The sequence below is a fragment of the Saccopteryx leptura genome, chromosome 1 (assembly GCF_036850995.1).
Source record: "Saccopteryx leptura isolate mSacLep1 chromosome 1, mSacLep1_pri_phased_curated, whole genome shotgun sequence".
Taxonomy (NCBI): Eukaryota; Metazoa; Chordata; class Mammalia; order Chiroptera; family Emballonuridae; genus Saccopteryx; species Saccopteryx leptura.
The window spans coordinates 75,047,589-75,070,577 of NC_089503.1; the positions used below are offsets into that span (position 1 = coordinate 75,047,589).

At 38.7% G+C, this 22,989-nt stretch overlaps 1 protein-coding gene across 2 annotated transcripts in view; it reads right to left on the bottom strand.

The window, feature by feature from the left end:
• NOX4 (NADPH oxidase 4) overlaps window positions 1-18,418 on the bottom strand; it is a 191,628-nt gene extending 173,210 nt beyond the window's left edge. Inside the window, exons 1-2 of one of the 2 annotated variants that reach the window (XM_066370534.1) lie at window positions 18,293-18,418; window positions 17,544-17,639 (exon numbers count right to left, since the gene is read on the bottom strand). In XM_066370534.1, coding sequence (XP_066226631.1) covers window positions 17,544-17,639; window positions 18,293-18,349 — 153 coding nt within the window. In that variant the 5' untranslated portion in view covers window positions 18,350-18,418. The remainder of the gene's footprint in view (window positions 1-17,543; window positions 17,640-18,292) is intronic. The other variant, XM_066370543.1, reaches the window with a different exon arrangement.
• Window positions 18,419-22,989: the final 4,571 nt, after the last annotated feature.

Sequence of the window (22,989 nt, forward strand, 5' to 3'; positions counted from 1 at the left end):
CAAACTCCTAATACAGAAAATAAACTGATGATTGCCAGACTGGGGGAAACGGTGCAATGAGTAAAAAAGGTGAAGGAATTAAGAAGTACAAATTGGCATTTACAAGAGAGTCATGAGGATGTAAAGTATAGCCTTCAAAAAGAATCTAGTTAATAATATTTTAATAACTATGTATGGTACCATGTGAGTACTGGATTTATCAGATTGATCACTTTGTAAGTTATATAAATTCTATTGTAGACTCACTAAGAAAAAAAGAGAAAAAACTCACATAAACAAAATCAGAAATGAAAGAGAAGTTACAGTTAACACTGTAAAAATATAAAGGATCATACAAGAATACTATGAAAGACTATATGCCAAAAAATTCAATAACCGAGAAGAAATGGTCAAGTTCTTAGAAATATATAACCTTCCTACACTGAATCAAGAAAAATTGGAAAATTTAAATAGAACAGTGGAGATAGTGACAGAAGGAGACTTGACCACCTAAGACCCTGAATAGACAAAGCAACCGTGAGGGGGGGAAAAAGCCAAAGGTGTCACACTCCCTGACTTCAAATTATACTGCAAAGGGATAATAATTCAAAGAGCAAGGTACTGGCAGAAAAAAACAGATATATAGACCAATGAAACAGAATTGATAACCCAGAAATAAACTCACATGTATACGGGCAAATAATTTTCAACAGAGAAGTAAAAACATATAATCAAGAAAAGACACTAAAATCTATGTAAACACAATAAAAAAAAATTTTTAATTAAAAAAAATGTTTAAAAAATCCATTAGTTCAGTGTAACTGGTAAACTCACAGAAAATGCCAACTATAATGAGTACCTTTCCAGCCTCACTCTTGTTAGTCTTCCTTTGAACTCCACCCTCACGCCATAGTGAACTTTCTTCAGATCCTAAAATACACCAGGCTTCCTTAAATCCCCCAGACCTCATACATTGCTATTCCTTTTATTGATCCTTTAGCCTAAACTTTGTCTGGAAAACATCTGCTTATCTTTTTGCTTTCAGATGTCCATAACTTCAGAGGCATGGCTAAAGGGTAGCAGATGGGGAAGGCTTGGTGAATTGTGGGGCCTTCACATAAAAGGAGAGAAGAACTCTTCCGAGGAAGACATGGTCTTGGGCCAAGGTGAACCTGCTGTCTGGATAGTGGAACACAGGTTGGATTGCTACCTATGCTAACACCTCAGGTGTGCAGTAAGCAACTTATAGGACTCTTCAAGAAGGCCTTCCCTGAACCCTCAGACCAAGTAGGCCTGCCTGTTCTCTTCTTGAAAGATTTATCATACTTGTATGATAATTATATGCACAAAGTCTGATTCCAGAGCCCAAGCTCCTAACCATTGTCATATACTGCCCCTTGTCTCTTAAGATCCTCACCTGCTCCAACAGCCATTCTAGAAGGCGGCACTGAGCCCCATATGGAAGGAGCACCCCAGCAGACACTCAACATTCATTGAATTGACTCCAGTAATGTCTGAACATCCATGACCATCCTAGTTTTCTAACTCCAGTCCTGCTTTCAGATTTTTTTGGCTTCATTCCTTGGACCTTGGTCATATATTTAGTCATACACGTAATAAGTACATGTGGTAAGGCCACATGCATGTTCTCTGCTCTCAGGAACTCCCAGCCCAGGGGGCAGGCACTCTTGTATAGAGGATCACAATTTACCTCAACATCTGGAAGTGAAAAAGAATTGTAACTTTGTTTCCAATGATTAAGTTCAACTTTTCTCCCTAGCACTTAGCATAGTACACAAAATAATAACTACTAAATAAATGTTTGTATGGCTGCAAAAAAAAAAAAGGGGGCTTTGAAAGGAGACAAAAACTAACATTTACTGAACCAGTCATGAGGTCATGTTCTTTAGACATTCAATGTATTTTATTTATTTACTTATTACTTTTTATTGAATTTATTGAGGTGAACCTGGTTGACAAAATTATACAGGTTTCAGATGCACAATCCCACAACACATCATTTGTACATTGTATTGTGTGTTCACTACTCCAAGTCAAGTCTCTGTCCTCAATGTATTTTAAACTTCACAACTATAAAAACTATAACAATACCAACTCTACTTTCTAGCTGGGAGAATAGATTCTCGAAATAGCTTACTCAAGTGAGAAATTCTGATACTTGAATTAAGAATGCCTTAAGAACTCAGAAATTTAAGGAGTCCCATGTAGTATACTGAATTAGGAGAAGGAACATTATAACTGGCTAGGGTAAGTCACTAAGACCTGTTAATTTTTTCCTGTCAAAGATTAACTACTTAGAGAAGTTTATTAACTTCATTAGTCCATTCAATAGAAAATTCATGTCAAGAAGTGATAGATGAAGGAGAGATTTCGGGTCAATTTGCAGTAGTTAACTCCACTGGCCTAATGTAGTCTCCAAACTACCCTTTTTAGTCCAATTACCAAGGTCTTATTTGCTTTCAAAGCTGAGCATAAGTCTAGATCCTCCTTCCTTTCCTCCAATATCCAATCACTTTGTCTTGTCAATTCTACCCTTTCTTTTTACTCTGCCTTGCCTCTTCCATTCCTTTTGTTGTTGTATCATCCCACCCCAACTTCCTTATTGCAAAAACGTTTTTCTTCTTTCTACTTGGTCTCCCATCTCCTAGATATGAACAACCAGAGCAGTACCAAGTGTGATTGTAACACAGTGGATTAACGATTGGAGTTATTGTCACCTCAGTCTGTAATAGTTAGAACGTAAAAGTTCCTAAATAGTCACTAACACTTCAGTTTTAATATCTGCGACAGACTTCTAATTATATCCCTCATATCTATACTCTTTTTGTGCCATAGTAAAATAGTTTTTAGCTGAATGGATGGTTATTCAAAATAAAAAGACTACTTTCCCTGAAAAAAAAAGAAAAGAAAAGAAAGTCTCTTCAATAAATGATGCTGGGGAAATTGGAAAGCCACAAGCAAAAGAATGAAACTATTCTATTTGTCATCATACACAAAAGTAAACTCAAAATGAATCAAAGATTTACCTAACTATAAGAACTGAAGCAATAAATTACATAGAAGAAAACACAAGTACTAAACTGATGAACTTTGGCCTGACCAGGCAGTGGCACAGTGGATAGAATGTCGGACTGGGATGCAGAGGACCCAGGTTCGAAGTATGGGCTCATCTGGTTTGAGCAAGGCTCATCAGCTTGAGTTCAAGGTTGCTGGCTTGAGCAGGGGGTCACTCGGTCTGCTGTAGCCCCCTGATCAAGGCACATATGAGAAAGCAATCAATGAACAACTAAGGTGCCACAACAAAGAATTGATTCTTCTCATCTCTCTCCCTTCCTGTCTGTCTTTCCCTATCTGTCCCTCTCTCTGTTTCTCTCTGTCATAAATAATTAAATAAACTTATAGACCCTGGATCAACTTCTAGTCAAGACGGTGGCATAGGTAAATGTACTCTATCCTCCCACAACCACCATAAAGTGGAAATAAATATATATAGCAAGAATTGAATCTAAATAAAAATAAAAATAAATGATGTCCCTAGAAGAACAGGCAGAATAGAAACAGACTTATAGATACAGACGAAACTTTGATGGTTGCCAAAAGAGAGGGACTCAGGGGGCTGGCTGAAAAAAGTGAAGGGATAAAGTAGCACAAATTGGTCATTACAGAATACTCAGGGGGATATAAAGTACAGCATAGGGAATATAGTCAATAATATTCCCATAACTATGGTGTCAGACACTTGCAAGAATTATCAGTTTGATCATTTAGTAAGCTGTGTAATGTCTAATCACTGGTGTATACCTGCAACTAATATAATAATGTATATCAACTGTAATTAAAAAATAAAAAAGATAAAAATATATTTATCCCAAAGAACAAATAAAATAAAATGGTAAAGAAAAATAATTTAAGAATAAACATATGGACCATGGTCTTAGAGAGAATTTTATGAATTTGGTCTCAAAGGCATGAGAATTAAAACCAAAAATAAACAATGAAAGTATATCAGTCAGTGGTAAAACATCAGCCCGCTATGTGGAAGTCCTGGGTTTATTTCCCAGTCAGAACATACAGGAGAAATGACCATCTGCTTCTCCCCCACTTTCCCCCTTTTTCTCTCTCTCTCTTCCCCTCCCATAGCCGTAGCTCAATTGGTTCGAGCAAGTTGGCCTGGTGCTGAGGATGGCTCCATGGCCTTTCTCACCTCAGGCGCAACAGAGCAGTGGCCCCAGATGAGCAGAGCATTGCCCAGTAGGGGGCTTGCTGAGTGGGTCCTGGTTGAGGTACATGCAGGAGTCTGTCTCCCCACCTCCCCGCCTCTCACTTAATAAAAAAAAACAAAACAAACTTTTGTTTTTACAGAGGGGACTCACTGCTAATTTCCTATAAAATTAGTCTTCTCAAGTGTACATCAATCTTTGGTTTGCTTGACTAAAATGTTTTAAAAGGCCAACAAATTTTGAGCTAAAATTTGAAAACCAATGTTAAATGAAAGCAATTAATTGTGACCTTAAATATTTTTGAAATTATAATTAGAAAAAAATATGTAGTGTCATTTGCAAAATATCTTTTTTTTTTTCCACAGAGACAGAGAGAGAGTCAGAGAGAGGGACAGATAGGGACAGATAGGAATGGAGAGAGATGAGAAGCATCAATCATTAGTTTCTCGTTGCGACACCTTTAGCTGTTCATTGATTGCTTTCTCATATGTGCCTTGACTGTGGGGCTTCAGCAGACTGAGTAACCCCTTGCTCAAGCCAGCGACCTTGGGTCCAAGCTGGTGAGCTTTGCTCAAACCAGATGAGCCCGCGCTCAAGCTGGTGACCTCGGGGTCTCGAACCTGGGTCTTCTGCATCCCAGTCTGACACTCTATCTACTGCGCCACCGCCTGGTCAGGCTGCAAAATATCTTTTTAGATTCTTCAAAATTAGGAATAAACTCTCTTAGTTACTGAAAACTTTTAGTCATTAGCAAACATTAACAAATAGATTTCAACATAACAGTCTTAACTTCAACAACATTTACCAAAAGAAATGAGTCTAGCATTATCATAAATTTGTTTATTATGACTCTGTATTAGAAGTGAGAGTAGTGATGATAGCCATTCTGACAGATGTGAAGTCACATATCATTGTTGCTTTAATTTTCATTTCTCTGACAACTATTAACATTGAGCATATCAATTTGGATACTATCCCTTTAACACCTGTTACAATGGCTATCATCAATAAATCCTCAAACAACAAGTTAAAAAGTTAAAAATAGAACTGCCAATGACTTAATTATTCCACTTCTGAGTATATATTATATGTGAAGAAACCCGAAACACTAATTCAAAAGAATGTATACATCCCTTTGTTCATTGCAGCGTTATTCAGAAAAGCCTAGATTTGGAATTAACCCAAACAGATAAAAGAGCAGATAAAAAAGTTGTGCTACAAAAATACATTGGGATATCACTTGACCACAAAAAAAGAATAAAATCTTACCATTTGTAATGACACAGATCGACCTGGAGGGTATCACGCTAAGTGAAGTAAGTCACACAGAGAAAGACAAATACCATACGATTTCACTTATAACGTGGAATCTAAACCAGTGGGTTTCAACCGCCAGTCTGAGGACCAGTGCCGGTCCCCCAGAAATTTTATGCTGGTTCGCAAAAGAGTTAACCAACCAGATGTTACAACTGGCAGCTGGAAACCAATAATCTAGAGAACAAAATAAGTAAACAAACAATATTGAAACAGACTCACAGACACAGAGAACAGACTGACAGTTGCCAGAGGGGAAGGAGGCTGGGTGAACTGGGTGAAAAAGGTTACAGGATTAAGAAGTACAAAATATAATGTAAAGTACAACATAGGGAATATAGCTAACAATGTCGTAATAACTTTTATTGTGCCAGAGGGGTAAGGTAAGTAACAGGGGGAATATTTTGTATATAATTAAGCAGTATGCTGTATACCTGAAACTAATACAAAACAATATTGAATGTAAATTATAATTGAAAATAAATAAAAAGAAAAGTAACATATTTTGAGATGCTCCCACTCATTTTTTTCCTCATCTTATTTACTCCTTTTTTTTCTTCCTTTTTTTTTTTTTTTTTTTTTGTATTTTTCTGAAGCTGGAAACTGGGAGAGACAGACAGACCCGCATGCGCCGGACCAGGATCCACCCGGCACGCCCACCAGGGGGCGATGCTCTGCCCCTCCGGGGCATCACTCTATCTAGACCAGAGCCACTCTAGCGCCTGGGGCAGAGGCCAAGGAGGCATCCCCAGCGCCCAGGCCATCTTTGCTCCAATGGAGTCTCGCTGCGGGAGGAGAAGAGAGAGACAGAGAGGAAGGAGAGGGGGAGGGGTGGAAAAGCAGATGGGCGCTTCTCCTGTGTGCCCTGGTCGGGAATCGAACCCGAGACTTCTGCACGCCAGGCCGACGCTCTACCACTGAGCCAACCGGCCAAGGCCTTACTCCTCTTCTTTTAGAAAAAATCTTGTAAGACAGAAATAAAGTGAAACTATGCAATATTGACATTTTATAAGTCAAAATGTTTCAATATTGGAATTTTCTTGTAGTTCAATTTAATAATATAATTCTCAATTTAAAATAGAGAAAACTAAGGCTTTGACAATTTCAATAATTACTTAAATATATAGTTGTTAAGCCCTGGCCAGATAGCTTATTTGGTTAGAGTATCTACCCAAAGTGTAGAGGTTTCCAGAGGTTTCCAGTTTGATCCCCGGTCAGGAAACATAAGGAGCAGATCAATGTTCCTGTTTCTCTCTCCCTCCTTCTCCTTTTCTCTCTAAAATCAATCAATATATAATTTTATTTATTGATTTTTTTATTTATTCATTTTAGAGAGGAGAGAGAGAGAGACAGAGAGGAGAAAGAGACAGGGGGGAGGAGCTGGAAGCATCAACTCCCATATGTGCCTTGACCAGACAAGCCCAGGGTTTCGAACCGGTGACCTCAGCATTTCCAGGTCGACGCTTTATCCACTGTGCCACCACAGGTCAGGCCTGTTTATTGATTTTTAGAGAGAGAGAGAGAGAGAAGGGGGAGGAGCAGGAAGCATCAACTCCCATATGTGCCTTGACCAGGCAAGCCCAAGGTTTTGAACCGGCGACCTCAGTGTTCCAGGTCGACGCTTTATCCCACTGCACCATTACAGGTCAGGCAATCAATATATAATTTTAAAAAGATACATTCATTAAGAGGTAAAGCTAATATTTCAACTCAGAAGCATTTTAAATTTGTTTTTAGAGAGAGAGAAAGGAAGAGAGAGACAGAACATTGATCCATTAAGTCATTTTGTCTACAAAATTTATGTTCTTTTCACTACAATATAATGTTGCCATTGACAAGCTGGAATTTTTATAATTACTATATTTGAAATTTAAGCTAATAATTACTCCATACTTAGGAAAGGACAATAGGAAACCTTTGGTTTTAACTAGAACTAGACTGAATGTCATTCAAGACTTTAACAAGTTACATTTCATAATCTAAAATCTGTGGTTTAAACAAAACACACTTTCTTCTTTAATCATAGCACATTCAAGCTTTAAAACCAGTACAAGTCTAAGATATGTTTTCTTCAGGCAAACCAAAACTAAGGAAGCCTTCAAGATCCATTATGACCCACGAAACTAAACTCTTCCAGATTTTTATTCAAATAATTCTTTCTCTCTTACGTTTTAAAAAAATGTACAAGTTCAAAAGAGCTGAAAAATTCAGTGATGGGTTCTACAAGGGACAAGCCAAAGCCCAACCCCCAGAAAAATTCCATAGTAGGCAACAAATGTAATACAGAGAATATCAAACAGCAAATGCCATTTGTCAAGTAGAAGAACTTTTATGTTGAAATTCTACATTCTTGTGTTCTAATATGAGACATTGGTATCCAATTGGAATCCATTAATATAGAACACCGATGATATTTGCTAGGGTTTCTCTTTAGATAGTCTGAGCTATTGAAAAAAAAAAAAAAGAAAAGGAATATGTATCTTCACCTTTATTTGAATAACTAAAATCACTTTATAAATGTGGTTTTGGGTCCAATCTTTTCAAACTAAGAGAATTAACAAAACTCAAAGGTCCAAAGTAACTTATCAAAAATAACTTGGCCAAAGAAAATTAGTGCAAAGTAAAAGCATGCATCACCCTCATCTGTACTCTCAATAGTGGTTCTTATTTCCTGTTCTGGAACTGGCTCTTCTTAGAGCACCTTCACCCACCTTGAAGTCATGTTCCCATAGGAGACGGGGTGACAGGGAATTTACTCAAGATAAGATGATAATTGAAAAGCATGTAAAAGAGTATATTGGGGGGAAAGAAATTAACAAAGAGAACCAAAATGATAGCATGGAAAAAAGAATAAAAGAAGCTTGTTTGGATCACCACCACTTCAGATCCTTCCAACAGACCTGAGCTTCCCAGACTGCATTGAACAAAATGACCTGCAATTTGTAATCAGCTGTACGAATATCCTATCATAGAGAAAAATACATATATAGTCTGAAAGGCTTTTACCACAGATAATTTCATTATTTATCTTAGTGTCAAAGCACTTACTTTTTAAAAAAAAATCTCAGATATACAAAGTGCTTTTACTTTGTGGCTATCACTCATCTCTTCTTGCCTCAAACTTTATCAGACCTCTAATATTCTTGATGTGTTTGGAGACTTTTAACAATCTCCAAATCCAGCCTGACCAGGAAGTGGCACAGTGGATAGAGCATTGGCCTGGGACACTGAGGACACAGGTTTGAAACCCCAGGATACCGGCTTAAGTATGGGGTCACTGGCTTAAGCACAGGCTCACCATCTTGAGCGTGGCATCATAGATTTGACCCCATGGTCACTGGCTTGAGCCCAAAGGTCGCTGACTTGAAACCCAAGGTCTCTGGCTTGAGCCCACGGTCTCTGGCTTGAGCAAGGAGTCACTGGCTTGCCTGGAGCCCCCCAGTCAAGGCACATATGAGAAAGCAAACAATGAACAACTAAGGTGCTGCAAGTATAAATTAATGCTTCTCATCTCTCTTACCTTCCTGTCTGTCCCTATCTGTCTGTCTGTCTGTCTCTCTCTCTCACTTAAAAATAATCTTCAAACCCAGGAAAACCATTAAAATATTCATTTTCCCCCCACAGAATATGTATTGGATTTATTTATCCAGATAGGAGTCACTGCCAAACTCAACTTTCCTATTTCTAAAATGTAAATAAATTCTATTGATCATGAAAGGTTTATCTTGTCCTTAATCTATCTACTTTTTCTTTAGTCCGATTACTAAAATACAACAGAAACTAACTTTTCACAAGAGTAACTTTTTAACACATTGTTTGACTTTTATCACATTACAAAATTGCATTAAGACATGGAAACTAAAAGATGAAGTAGATTTACTTCCACCCCAGTCATTTACCTTCATATTAAGATTCCACTCTTGGCCCTGGCCACTTGGTTCAGTAGTAGAGAATCGGCCTGGCATGTGGAAGTCCCGGGTTTGATTCCTGGTCAGGGCACACAGGAGAAGCACCTGTTTCTCCCCCCTCCCCCCTCTCCTTTCTCTCTCTCTCTCTCTTTCCCTCCCGCAGCCAAGGGTCCGGCTCTATTGGAGCAAAGTTGGCCCAGGCGCTGAGGATGGCTCCATGGATTCCACCTCAGGCACTGAGGATGGCTCCGGTTGCAGCAGAGCAATGCCCCAGAAATGCAGAGCATCGCCCCCTGGTGGGCTTGCCGGGTGGATCCCGGTCAAGCGCATGCAGGAGTCTGTCTGTCTGCCTCCCCGCTTCTCACTTAAGAAAAACATCAAAAAAAAAAAAGGTCTCATTCTTAGTTCATGCCTTAGTAAAATTATTAGTTACAACATGTCACAGGCCCTAAAGATCCCACTTAAGTAGTCAACACTGTAAATGTAAACCATATTGGATGCTAAGAGCCATATAACACTTTTCTGTCATGACGACAAAATCTTCTCATTCTTTTGTACAAACCGTCCTTACTCCTAGATGAACTCTAATATGGTATCATGGCTGGTGCCTTAACACCTGGGAAGAGTGAACAGGAGACAAACAATCTGTGATAACCTTTTTCCCTTTTCTTTTTTTCTTTTTTTGTTTTTTAACATCTGTGATGCTTTCGGTTCTTCAAAGTAGTTCCGTATCCATTAAGTTCTCTAATCCTCAGCACAGTTCTCTGAGATAAGGATAGTTTCACCGTGTTTTATCGGGTACAGAACAGTTAAGTGAATTGTTTATGGCTATAAAGGATTAGAAAATGGGAAGGAAAAAGAAAAGCTAACATTTTTGGAACTCTTATTATAGAATGGGCTTTATGGTAGGAACCTTAATCATGAGAAAGTTACTTATATTTTCTGTGCTTTCATTTTTCTCTTGTGTAATAGAACCTACCTTGTAGATAAAATAAGGTGCTGACACTGAATGCATACAAAATTTAACATAACATCTGGCCCATGAGAACATTTCAATGAATGTTGACTTTAATTATTATTAGTTTCTTTCAATTTTCTTAAACTTTCACTATAATCTTGTGAGATAGGTGTTATTTCTCTTATCTGTAGAAGAATCCAAGGTTTTATAAAGACTAATAAATAAATGCAATGCATCCTACATCAAGCTGAAGTTCCACCCAGCACTCATAACCAAGTTGTCATAAGTTTTGTGCCAATAACAAATAGTAGCAGATAGCCTTCCTATGTACAAAAGAATAAGAGAGGCAGCCAGAGGTCAACCAAAGGGAAGAATGTTGCCCTGCCTTAATACCATCTGCTAAACAGTAGGTTCCCTCTATCTTTATATATCTCTAAATTCCTTTTAATATTTTTACTTATAAACACAAATAATTTATAATATTACTATTTAGTACTATTAATAGTATTAATGACATTAAAACTAAATAATACTTAATATTTACAATCACAGCTGCACCAAGTGTTAAGCATTTCATCTGCATTTTATTCATGTAATCTTCACAACTGACACAAGAGGAAGGTTTAAGCATGACTTTATAGATGATTTAAACTTAAGCTCAAAGAAGTAATTTGTCACAATCACAAAGGGAGGTAAATGCCTGAACCAAGATTCAAATTCCCACGAAGTTCCAAAGCCCAGGTTCTTGTCAAGAAAAGGAATTAGAGTTGTTTGATTTTCCTCCCCAGGATTACCTAGGCACTTGAAAAATCAATTTTATGATCAATGCAATGCTTAGCATGATTAACTAGAAAAACTGACTGGAGTTAGACCTACCATCCACTTTGAGCTTTTCAGTGAGTCTATACAGAAGGCATTTAACTATACCAAGCTGATCTGTCAAATGAGATCAATGAACTAGAACAATGCCCATAGTCCCTATAACATTCTGCAGCTCAGCAGACTGCTCTCTCCTAGACCGGGTGTTCCTCAGGAGAAAGCAAACAACATAGAGCCTCCACAACTGTGAGGAAATAAATTTCTGTTATTTGAGCCACCCAGTTGGTAGTACTTTATATGGAAGCCCAAGCAAATTAATGGAATAGGTATCAAGATACCTACTAATTGTAGAAGTCTACCTCAAGTTTAAGACTAAGAAAAGAGAACCATTGTGCACTGTCAGTGGGACTGCAAATTGGTGCCGTCACTATGGAAAACAGTTAGGAGACTGCTCAAAAAACTAAAAAAAAAGTGAGATTATAAAAGGACAGAGCAAAGAACTGTGTCTGCCACAGTGTATGGGATTAATAAATTATAATAGTTATTAGGTTGAACCTGATGAAATGGCTGATACTTGAATATTTTTGTTTCTATCACTTGGCAATTCTATATAGCTTACCCTAATATTCATGTTGCATACAGGCAGAGAGCACAATGATTAAGAATATAAATTCTAGAACCAGGATGTTTGGACTACAGTCCTACCTCTGCCACTCACTAGCAAATTAGAAAACTTCTCTAATTCAGTTTCTTAGCCACAAAATTAGAAGTATCTACTCCATAGGATGGATAAAAAGATAAAATAAATTAATCCAGGCAAAACTCTTATATTAATGCCTAAAACTTAGTCCTCAATGAATGTAATCTGTTTTTGATATTATGAATAATGAAATGAAGAAAGTACATTTGAAAATCTCTAAAGTTAATTCCAACACCCACTTCTATGCTGTTTCAGATGATATTGGTAAAAGAGAATTATACAGTGGCCATTTATGAGTATAAAACAAAGAGATTAAACATGAAGTGCTAAAATATTGTGAAATCAGAAATTATTTAAATAAAATTGCTCATAATTCTCTAACAATTTGTGATATAAGTCTAAAACAACTATAATGCTAAAAATATGTTATCATAGGGATAAACCAATAATTTTCCTTAACTTCTTAAATTGCTAAACATCTTTAAATATTATTTCATGTAAGATGAAAATCTAGAGGCCTATTAAGTATGAAGTTTAATATGTTGTTGCATAGGTTATAAAATTATTTATTATAATAGGCTAAATACTGGACTGACAGAACCAATAGACCAGAATGGTAACAAACCCACTGATTCAGTGGGTGATAGAGAACATATCATTTCAACCTCATTTTCCTGTTTGGGAACATAAGGAAGAAATCTAAGTAAGTCAAAGGACTCCTCTAAATCTAAAATTCCATGAGTACCTATCAGAAACAGATTAGGAAAATAATGATTGCATCAAGTAATATAACCCATTCCACTTGTCAATAAATTGGAAGTAAATTGTTTTCAAATAGCAGAATGTTAAAAATAAAACAAAAAATACACCTAGTTAAAAATATCCCAATTGAAACTACAGGATTATGTGCAAAAAAAGGAAAAGGTTAATGATCAAGCCTTCTCTGAAGTTGACAGAGGCATATATTCCTTCTCAGCAGAATTAAAGCTGCCTAGGCCAGCAGTGAAAATAATACTGACTCAAAAACCCTATGCCAGGCATGGCCAACATATGGCCCATGGGCCGGATCTGGCCAGTGTAATGAGTTTATGGGGCCCACAATTAAATTTTTAATATTCTCCGCTACTTTAAAATCTCAGCTACTCAGAAGTGGAAGTGTCTTTGATTATTGGAAATTGAGATATTTAAGAAGATAGTGATACACAGAAAAGAATTCCACATGTGACTAATCTAGGGTTAACTTCCAATAATTGGTCAAATGGATTCGCGATACTTCTTTATTTTTTTTAAAAATTCCATTATAAAGATTTACAACTTTTGTACTCGTCTGTAATTGATGTGAACTGTTTTACGTTTAGCAGCGATGTGAAACCCACATTCTTTTAGGCGGAGTTTGCCAGTGTGCACCCAAGGTCAAACAATTCGCTATTTTTGTGGTCAAGTGTGCTGAATCACACTTGACCACTTGTCTATAGAATAGACAATAGCTGCAGTTGATAACTGAAAACGTGTCCAGGCTGTTTGTAAAAAGAAATAATTGTTTTATTTGCGATATAACCCTTTCAAGTTCATTCTATTAATTAAATATTGTTTCAATTGATTGCAATACAGTTTGGATATTTATACGGTATGTAAATATATTTTTAGTAAAATAATATTGTATATTAAATTTTTTTTCACTCATATTTAATCATAAACAAATTACATAATAAAATTTTGTTTACTTAAGTCGTTTTTGTATTTAACATTTTTTAATTTTAATATTTTGACCGGCCTGTGAAATAAATTTTATTTCTAATCTGGCCTGGGGGCAAAATCTGTTGGTCACACCTCCCCTACACCCATTCATCCAAAGACTTTAATCTCTGACCTTAAGAAATTTATATGAGCCTGACCAGGCAGTGGAGCAGTGAATAGAGCGTTGGACTGGGATGCAGAGGACCCAGGTTTGAGACCGCCGAGGTCGCCAGCTTGAGCACGGGCTCATCTGGTTTGAGCAAAGCTCACCAGCTTGGACCCAAGGTCGCTGGCTTGAGCAAGGGGTTACTCGGTCTGCTGAAGGCCCGCGGTCAAGGCACATATGAGAAAGCAATCAATGAACAACTAAGGTGTCACAACGAAAAACTGATGATTGATGCTTCTCATCTCTCTCCGTTCCTGTCTGTCTGTCCCTATCTATCCCTCTCTCTGACTCTCTCTATCTCTGTAAAAAAAAAAAAAAAAAATGACATCAAACTTTTGTCTCTGAAATATGTTATGATATTACACCTAAGATTCTTGAAGGGGTAAACTATTAATATTTCTAAATCACTTAAAAAATAATGATTGACCAAAGAAAGATCATCAATGTTAAATCAGAAAAAAAAAAAAAAGAAAAAACTCAAAGCTCACAACATTCTTCCAATTAACATTGATATCTCAATAAAAGTTTAAAAAAAGAAAGAGCCCTGGCCGGTTGGCTCAGTGGTAGAGCGTTGGCCTGGCGTGCAGGAGTCCCGGGTTTGATTCCGGCCAGGGCACAAAGGAGAGGCGCCCATTTGCTTCTCCACCCCTCCCCCTCTCTGTCTCTCTCTTCCCCTCCCGCAGCCAAGGCTCCATTGGAGCAAAGATGGCCTGGGCGCTGAGGATGGCTCTGTGGCCTCTGCCTCAGGCACTAGAATGGCTCTGGATGCCACAGAGCGACGCCCCAAAGGGGCAGAACATCGCCCCCTGGTGGGCATGCTGGGTGGATCCCGGTCGGGCGCATGCGGGAGTCTGTCTGACTGCCTCCCCGTTTCCAGCTTCCAAGAAATGAAAAAAAAAAAAAAGAAAGAAAAAGATTTTCATGATCATGTAGCAAATCTAAAATAATAACTGCAAAACAGAGCAAAAAGAATTACATTCTCATCATAGTATAATAAGTATAAATAGGCTAAACTTGAACAGTCCATATACATGTGTTAATTTGGGGGGAAAGATATAAAACCAAGACACATTGAATCTGGTACCATAAAACCCATTCTCTTCCCAAAATAAAATGTTTATATCAATTAATTAATATCCATTAATTATTAAAATATCATAAATACAATTCAAATAGGTAAACATGAATATGAATGTTTCTATAAATAGCATTCTCAGTTAACTGCTCTGACATTTCAAAAAATGTAAGAAATTAAATTTCTCAATATTGATCACAGCACATTAGTATTTTACATTAAAGTAGAAGCGATTGCATTTTCCATCCCCTGAAAACAAATAAATTAAAAAGATTTCATCTTATAAAATCAATGGGGCCCTGGCTGGTTGGCTTAGGGGTAGAGAGTTGGCTGGGCATGTGGATGTCCCAGGTTCAATTCCCAATCAGGGCACACAAGAGAAGCAACCATCTGCTCCTCTACGCCTCACCCTCCCAAAACCATGGCTCAACTTATTCGAGTACATCAACCCGGCCACTGAGGATTGCTCCGTGGAGCCTCCACCTCAGGTGCTAAAAATAGCTCAGTTGCAAGCATGTCCCCAGATGGGCAGAGCATCAGCCCCATACAAGGGTTGCTGGGTGGATCCCGGTCAGGGTGCATGTGGGAGTCTGTCTCTCTATCTCCCTTCCTCTCTATTGGAAAAAGAAAAAAAAAGAGTAATTAATGGAGTCCTTTATTTAAAAAGTAATGTTACCTCAATAAGTTTAATTTTTAAAATAGTTATGGGAAGATGGAGGAAGTTATTGTTTAGTTTGTTTCTCTGGATGTTGTTTTGGCTTTTCTCAAAAGGTATTTTTTCTCTCTTAGAAAATTTAAGATCCCAATATTCATGGCATGTCATAATTAAACATTTCCTAGAAGTACAAAGTCTGAGTCAGACATTAACTCAAGCATAACCAGCCATGACCATGCTGCCTCCAGGTCTGGATCAGGCCAGTCTGGCAAAGAACAACCATGATGAAAACTCCTACTAAGACATAGTAATCCCAACATTATTTTTATCCTCCATCATTTAAAAATCTTCTTTTCCCTGTCAGTTCTTTTGCAACTATTTTAATCCTTAATTTTGGTGTGAGAATAGTCACCTAGCTCACTAGTAATAAAAATGGATACTTTAGGTCTGAAAAATTAAATACTTTTACCTTCATTCTCAAAGGTTCCCACCACCAAATTAGGGAGAAGTCAGAGGTATTTTCATAGTTACATGGCAGTAATTAGAGCCCACAACTTCCCCTCCAATATCAGCTCTTATTTGGGAGAGGCAGGGCAAGAGAACTAACCATATTCTGATGTCTTTATATTGTACTGATTGGTGGCTGTTTGCTTTAAAGCAGAATAAGTGCATATGACCATGAAGGTGGGAATATCTTCCTCCACAGTCTACACTTGTGCTGTTCAAAATGATGGCCACTAGCCACACATGCCTACGGAGCATGTAAAATGCGTGTAGAGCCACCAAGGAACTAAATATTTAATTTTATTAATTTAGTTAAAGTAAAATTTAAAAGCTGATACTTATTTGTGTTATTGGGAAAGCTTTAACTATGTTTGGAACAATTTGGGTATGTGAATCCACTATATCATCTGTAAAAGTTCATAAAATCTAAGCATAGGTTAAGTATTTCTGATGAAAATTAAGTGACTGAGTTGTGATCTGCGTAAGTGTGAAACACATGCTATATTTCAAATAGGCAAAAAATAACGTAAAATATCTCATTAATTTTTTAAAATACTGGCCACATGTTGACTAATCTGTTATAATACTTTGGATATATTACTTTAAATAAAATATATTATTAAATTAATGCCAATGGCGTTTTCTTACTTTTTTAATGTACAACAGGGAAATTTTAAATGACTTATATGTCTCATATAAAATATTTCTATTGGGAAGCACTAATAAATAGTAATAATACTAACCAGTGGCACGAGTATCTGAGATAGGCCAGTGAAGTGGTTTAGAAAGTCTGTGTAGTATGAAATAAAGGCAACAGGCCAGGAGACATTGCATTCAGGTCTGACTCTAACACTGATCATCCAAAGGGACTTAGCCAGTATTTGCGTAAAATGGGAAGGATAGTTACCTGGCTTAAAAATATTGTAAAGTGCCCTGTGTATCTTCAGTTTAAATAGACTATTGAATAAATAGGTTTTTTTAAATAGAAAGTAGAGATTTCAGACAATTAGAAAGAATTAGCTGCTTCTCAATGTCAGTTATGAATACAGATCAGATGCCCAGTTTGTGAGAACTGGCAGTAAAGGGAAGCTGTAGAAATCCTCTGGAGAAGCTTACAGGCAGGCTGAAGTCTTGATTAGTGAAAACCAAAAGCCTGTCATCCATGGGTCCTCCTGGTGAAGCAGAAGCTTCAGGGCAATTTGCAGTTGACAAGAAGTAACAGCTTTTCTCAGGCACTGAGAAAAGTCTGGTCTATTTTATCCATTTCACCCCAGCAGATACTATCTTCAGTTCTTAAAAGAGTCAATCATTTTAACCCAGACAAGTATAAATGATAAATCAAGAAAACTTGACCACTTCGGAGAATAGCAAATATTTCATAGTGAATAACCAATGTTTCTTTGATGAATGGAAGAACTGACCAAGGAACTGTAGCAATGTTTCCCCACATTAAAAGCATTCCACCAGGTCACCCAACTCCCACTTACCCCCAACATCTGGTGGAGGTAGTGATACTCTGGCCCTTGGTTATACAGCAGGAAGGATTTCCAGAAAAGTAAGACGTTCAGGGAGAGCCAAACAAGCTAAATCATACAAAAGGAGAGAGAAAACAAAAATTAACTATAAACATTACCTGATGCATGGAAACCTTAAGTACATTCCTTGGGCACAATACTTTCAATGGAACCTCAATTAGTAACTGAAGAAAGCGATGTCAATTAACCAACAAGCTGAAAACCACTCAAAGAAAAACAAACCTGACCTCACTCAGCCCCTGAACCTAAGATAAGCATTGGGGTTGTCAACAGGTCTTCTGAATGATCTGCAGACATCCCCAGCTGTACAAAATGGGACTAAGAAATCAGTGACATCACCATGTCCCAAATGTTGTATATTGTTAAAAATATATCATCAAGCAGAAGCAATCTGGGAAAAGAGCAAAGAAGGGAAGATGTTTAAAGGGTTAAGAAAAAGCGGTGTTCATTAAAGTGATCCCTTCTCCCTTCCTCCACATCCGCTCTCCCATCTGTGTGTAGGGAAGTTCTCATGCATTTGGAGGAAGGGTAAGATCGTTATTATCTCCAGGTATTAACAGCAAGAAGTTTCATTAGTTGAGAATGTTCGAATTAGAGGCAAAACTTCCACTTCCAGCTTCCCACCCGCGCACGCTCAGAGAATGAATCAAAATCGCTTCACAAGAGACAAAACGCGGGGAGAGCCTTGCCCGCCATCCTACCAGGCAGAGGTGTTTAACCCCTTCGTTGGCCAGCCAGCTCCTCCAGGACACAGCCATGCCGCCGGACCCGCCGCGCCGCGCTCGCCGCCGGCCGGCCCGACAAGGAGCGGCGGCCCCGGGGGCAGCGGTTACAGTAGCGCGGGTGGGGGCGGGCCAGGACGGGGGCGGGCGGTGGTCAAAGCCTGAGTGGAAGCCCGGAGGGCGGCGCAGCGCCAGCCCGGGCGGGGTCTACGCCCCGGAGCCTGGTCTTCCGGGCGCGGCGGCTGCGGCCCGCGCCGGGTCTGCGCTGCGTGCGGGCGGGCGGGCGGGCGGCCCCGGCCCGACCCCGGCCCCGAGCTCCGAGGGCGCGCTCCCCCGGGCCGCGGCCCGAGCTGCGCGGGGCTGCAGCGCGCCAGCCCCTTTGTCTGGGGCGAGCCTGTTGTTGTGGCTGCCGCGGTTCAGGATGTCCTGGGCTGGGAACTGGGAGGCGGCCCGCGGCACAGCCTGCCCAGCTCCGAAGGACAAAGATGTGCAGAGCGGTACTCGGGCTTAAAGGGGGAACCCTGGCCTCGCTTCTCGCTCACACGCACCTAGCTGTTCTGGACACGTCTTTTCACCCCAAACAGTTCAACTCAGAGCGCCTTGGTAACGAAATAGGCCAGGAAATAGGCTTTTGTGTACTGGGGTCCCCCTTCTCCTACCCATCCTCAGCAACTCATCCACCCGCAAACGCTCCCTTCACAACCCATTCCTAAAGCCTCCCTCTACCTCCCTCTTCTCCAAACCCCATCCTCACTACAACCCACATTGCCCAGAGGATTAACAATTAAAACTGACCTAATCCCAGGGGCTTTAGGACAGTTCAGATTCACTCTATTTAGAAATTTGCATTTTACTACCTAGTGTCTATTTAGTAACAGGAATCCTCTCCAAATATATAGTATCAGAGGCCAGGTGAAGGGTGAGAAGAGTGTGGAATTGACACAGGGTACCTGTTTTACACTGCAAAATAGCAGTGTTAGGGAAGTGAAAACAATTATTCATAAAAAACACAATATCTGATGGAAACTAAGTGTTCAATAAATGGTTTTTTTTAAATCTGGAATTTCCCAACATAAAGAAATAACAAGTGGAGGAAAAAGAAACCATTGGTAGCTAAACTAATGACTTTCAAGCTTTTTTTTTTAAACAAAATACACCTTACAACACGTCATAATATATAAATAAAACTAAAATTTCATAAAATCATACTTCCTTTACCAAATGCAAAGTACTTATCTCAGTTAATTTCATGAACTGATTAATAAGTGATTTCAATTCAAAACTTGAATGATCTGTATCAAATCCCAGTTATAGTTCACCAAATTTTCTAATAGTCATCTCTTTTTCCTTATTTTATGCATCATCAAATCCTGAAAACTGTGTCAGGTCTTCCTGGAGTAAGGGAGTATATTATTTATAATAACACCCTGTTCTTATTAACCATGTGATACTTAAAGGGCCAAGAGCACAGACAACCCAAGGAGTACCAGAACTGGAGGAAGTTCAGATTCTGGGACACACTGGTGCTCTCCAAATGACACCCCTAAGTAACCATTCCAGAGCCGTAATTTCAATAGATAGATAGGAGGAGGGGACAGTCTGGAAAATGGTTTGGTTCTTGTCCTGAGCTGAGAGGAGTGAAGCAATTGAAGAATAGTAGAATAAAAAACAATTGAAGACAAGTAGAACAAAAAACAGTGTTTTAAAAGGTCGGCTACTTTCAAGGGGGAAAGAAATCTAGCTCCTACTGTGTACATAAATGTCAGCACTGTCTTTACTACTTCATATACAAAATCTCACTTAATTCTCGTAACAGCTCTGTGGATATCAGTTCCACCACTTTAAAGATAAGGAAACTGAAGCTAAAAGAGATTAAGAAAGTTTCTTGCGGAGGGAGGAGAAACAGGAAGATGTTGGTCAAAGGGTATAAATTTCCAGTTACAAAATGAGTAAGTTCAGGAAATCTAATGTACAGCATGGTGATTATAGTTAACAATACTGCATTATATACTTGAAACTTGCAAGAAGAGTAGATCTTAAGTGTTCTCACCACAAAAAAAGAAATGGTAACTATGTGAGGTGATAGAAGTGTTAGCTAAAGCTAGGATGGCATTCATTTCATACTATATGTGTATCAAATCAACACAGCATTAGATGTCAATTATATCTCAAAAAAACTGGAAAAAGATTATGTTAACTAAAATAATAACATCACAATAAATGTGAAAAATAAAAGGCAAGAAGAGATACTTGAGTGAAATGGTTAAACAGTATTTGTTAATGGCTCAAATAACCCATCATCAGATACTTTTGTGAAACCCTTTTGTAAAATGACAGAATGCTAAACAAATGTTGATTGTTATACTTATCACTATTATGTATAGGTGATCTGTAAAAGGGGGCCAAGACCTGACTCTTTCAATTGCTTTACAAGGAAACAATACTGCAAGCTATCCCCCAGGAGACAGAGCTATTGCCTCCTTAAGCAGGAACTCTCCTTATTGAGTTTCTTGTCAATATACTTTTCTCTAGGCCAAATTGTTTAGTGAAAGTAGCTAGTGCTGTCTTTCCCAAGATGAAAAGGGCTGTCCTTGAAAACAGTGAAAAGAGAGTTCTATAGCTGTATTAGTATTCCAAAAATCATAATTTTTTTTTAAAAATATGCTTTTGTCAGGATTAGACTTCATAGGGAAAAAAATCAAATGACAAATACCTTTGCTCTTGGCTGAAATAATGGTAAAAGGCTAATAATAATCATCCCATGCTGATGATAAACTTTGGTTGGCAGTTGCAGGTGTTCTTGATCTATTCAGTACTTAATAAACACAGAGGCTTGCTTGTCCTTTTTGGTAGACAGCATCCTTCAACATATGAAATCCATCAAAAAAATAAAAAACCTGATAAATGTTTGTCCCTTCTGCTGGCTTTTATTACTCTGCTTCTTTGTTTGTCAGTTCAGAGGCATGTCTTTCTCATGAAGCTTTTCCTAACCCACCTCTCCTCCACTGTCACACAGACTCTTCTGTCATCTGCACATTCTTCAGTGTGTTCATAATACACTATACAAGTGATTGTAACAAAACAGAAAGAATTCACCGCCTGGAGCTGGTGGTGCCAAACACTGAGCAGGGAGAATTGCAGCGGAGAAATACTGTATATTTTATGATAAATGGTGCCACCCAGGAGAACTGGAAGCTAATGCTCCAAAGTCCAAACTCCCTGATAGGTGGTGTGTAGGTTACAGATTATATAGGGCAAAATCACAGGCCACCATGTGGTAGGGGCTTGCAGGTCATGCTGGGAGCTGATTGGGTAATAATCATTTCTTCAGGTCTTGAGGACAATTCTGAGGTCTTTTCTGGTTCCCTCTGTTCCATCTCATGAGATAATGGCCAGGGGGTCATTCCACATTAGGTTTCAGGAATTGCATAACTTAAGACGTTATCTTTAGCCTGCCAGTGGTCTGGACCTGTAACCACTAGTCAAGTACAGAGTATTGTCTTCTGCTAGGGATGGGGCTTGGGGGAGGGGGAGTTGCTATTTATCCAGGGAGAGTCTAGCTCTCTGAAGGTGTGTGTGTGTGGAGAGAGAGAGAGATGATTTCTAGACCTAAGATTTTAAGATAAATTTAATCAAACCCACTTTTCCTTATAAAGTAACATTTACTGGTTCCTGGGATTTGGACCTGATATATTGGTGTGGTCACTATTCAGCCTACTACAGCATCTAAATTGACTTAACTGATGTTAATTTTCTTTCCCTGATTAGACATGCTGCATGCCAGCCTTAGAGTAGGGTTTTTGAAGAAATAAAAAATAATGAAATTAGCCTGACCTGTGGTGGCGCAGTGGATAAAGCGTCGACCTGGAAATGCTGAGGTCCCCGGTTCAAAACCCTGGGCTTGCCTGGTCAAGGAATATATGGGAGTTGATGCTTCCTGCTCCTCCCCACCTTCTCTCTCTGTCTCTCTCTCTCTCTCCCTCTCTCTCTCTCCCTTTCTCTCTCCTCTCTAAAATGAATAAAAAATAATAATAATGGAATTATAAAATTTTGCTATTTGTGACAATACAGATAGATCTAGAGGGTATTATACTAAGTCAGACAGAGAAAGACATACTGTATGATTTCACATATGGTATGCAAAATCTTAAAAACCAGCAAAAACAGACTCAGATACAGAAAGCAAACTGATGGTTGCCAGAGGGGACAAGGGGTGGGTGAAAAGAGTGAAGGGGAATAAGAGGTACAAACTTCCAGAAATAAAGTATCAAATAAAGAAATCGTGTGGGTGTAATATACAGCAAAGGGAATACAGTCAGTAATATCATAATAATGTTGTATGATGACAGATGGTTACTAGACATATTATGGTGATTGTATCCTAAAGTGTAAACATATAGAATCAATATGCTGTACACCTGAAACCACTATAATATAATATATCAACTGTACTTTAGTAAAGAAAGAAAAGAAATAAAAGTTAGGACACTGGCCCTGGCCGGTTGGCTCAGCGGTAGAGCGTCGGCCTGGCGTGCAGGAGTCCCGGGTTCGATTCCCGACCAGGGCACACAAGAGAGGCGCCCATTTGCTTCTCCACCCTCCCCCTCTCCTTCTTCTCTGTCTCTCTCTTCCCCTCCCGCAGCAAGGCTCCATTGGAGCAAAGATGGCCCGGGCGC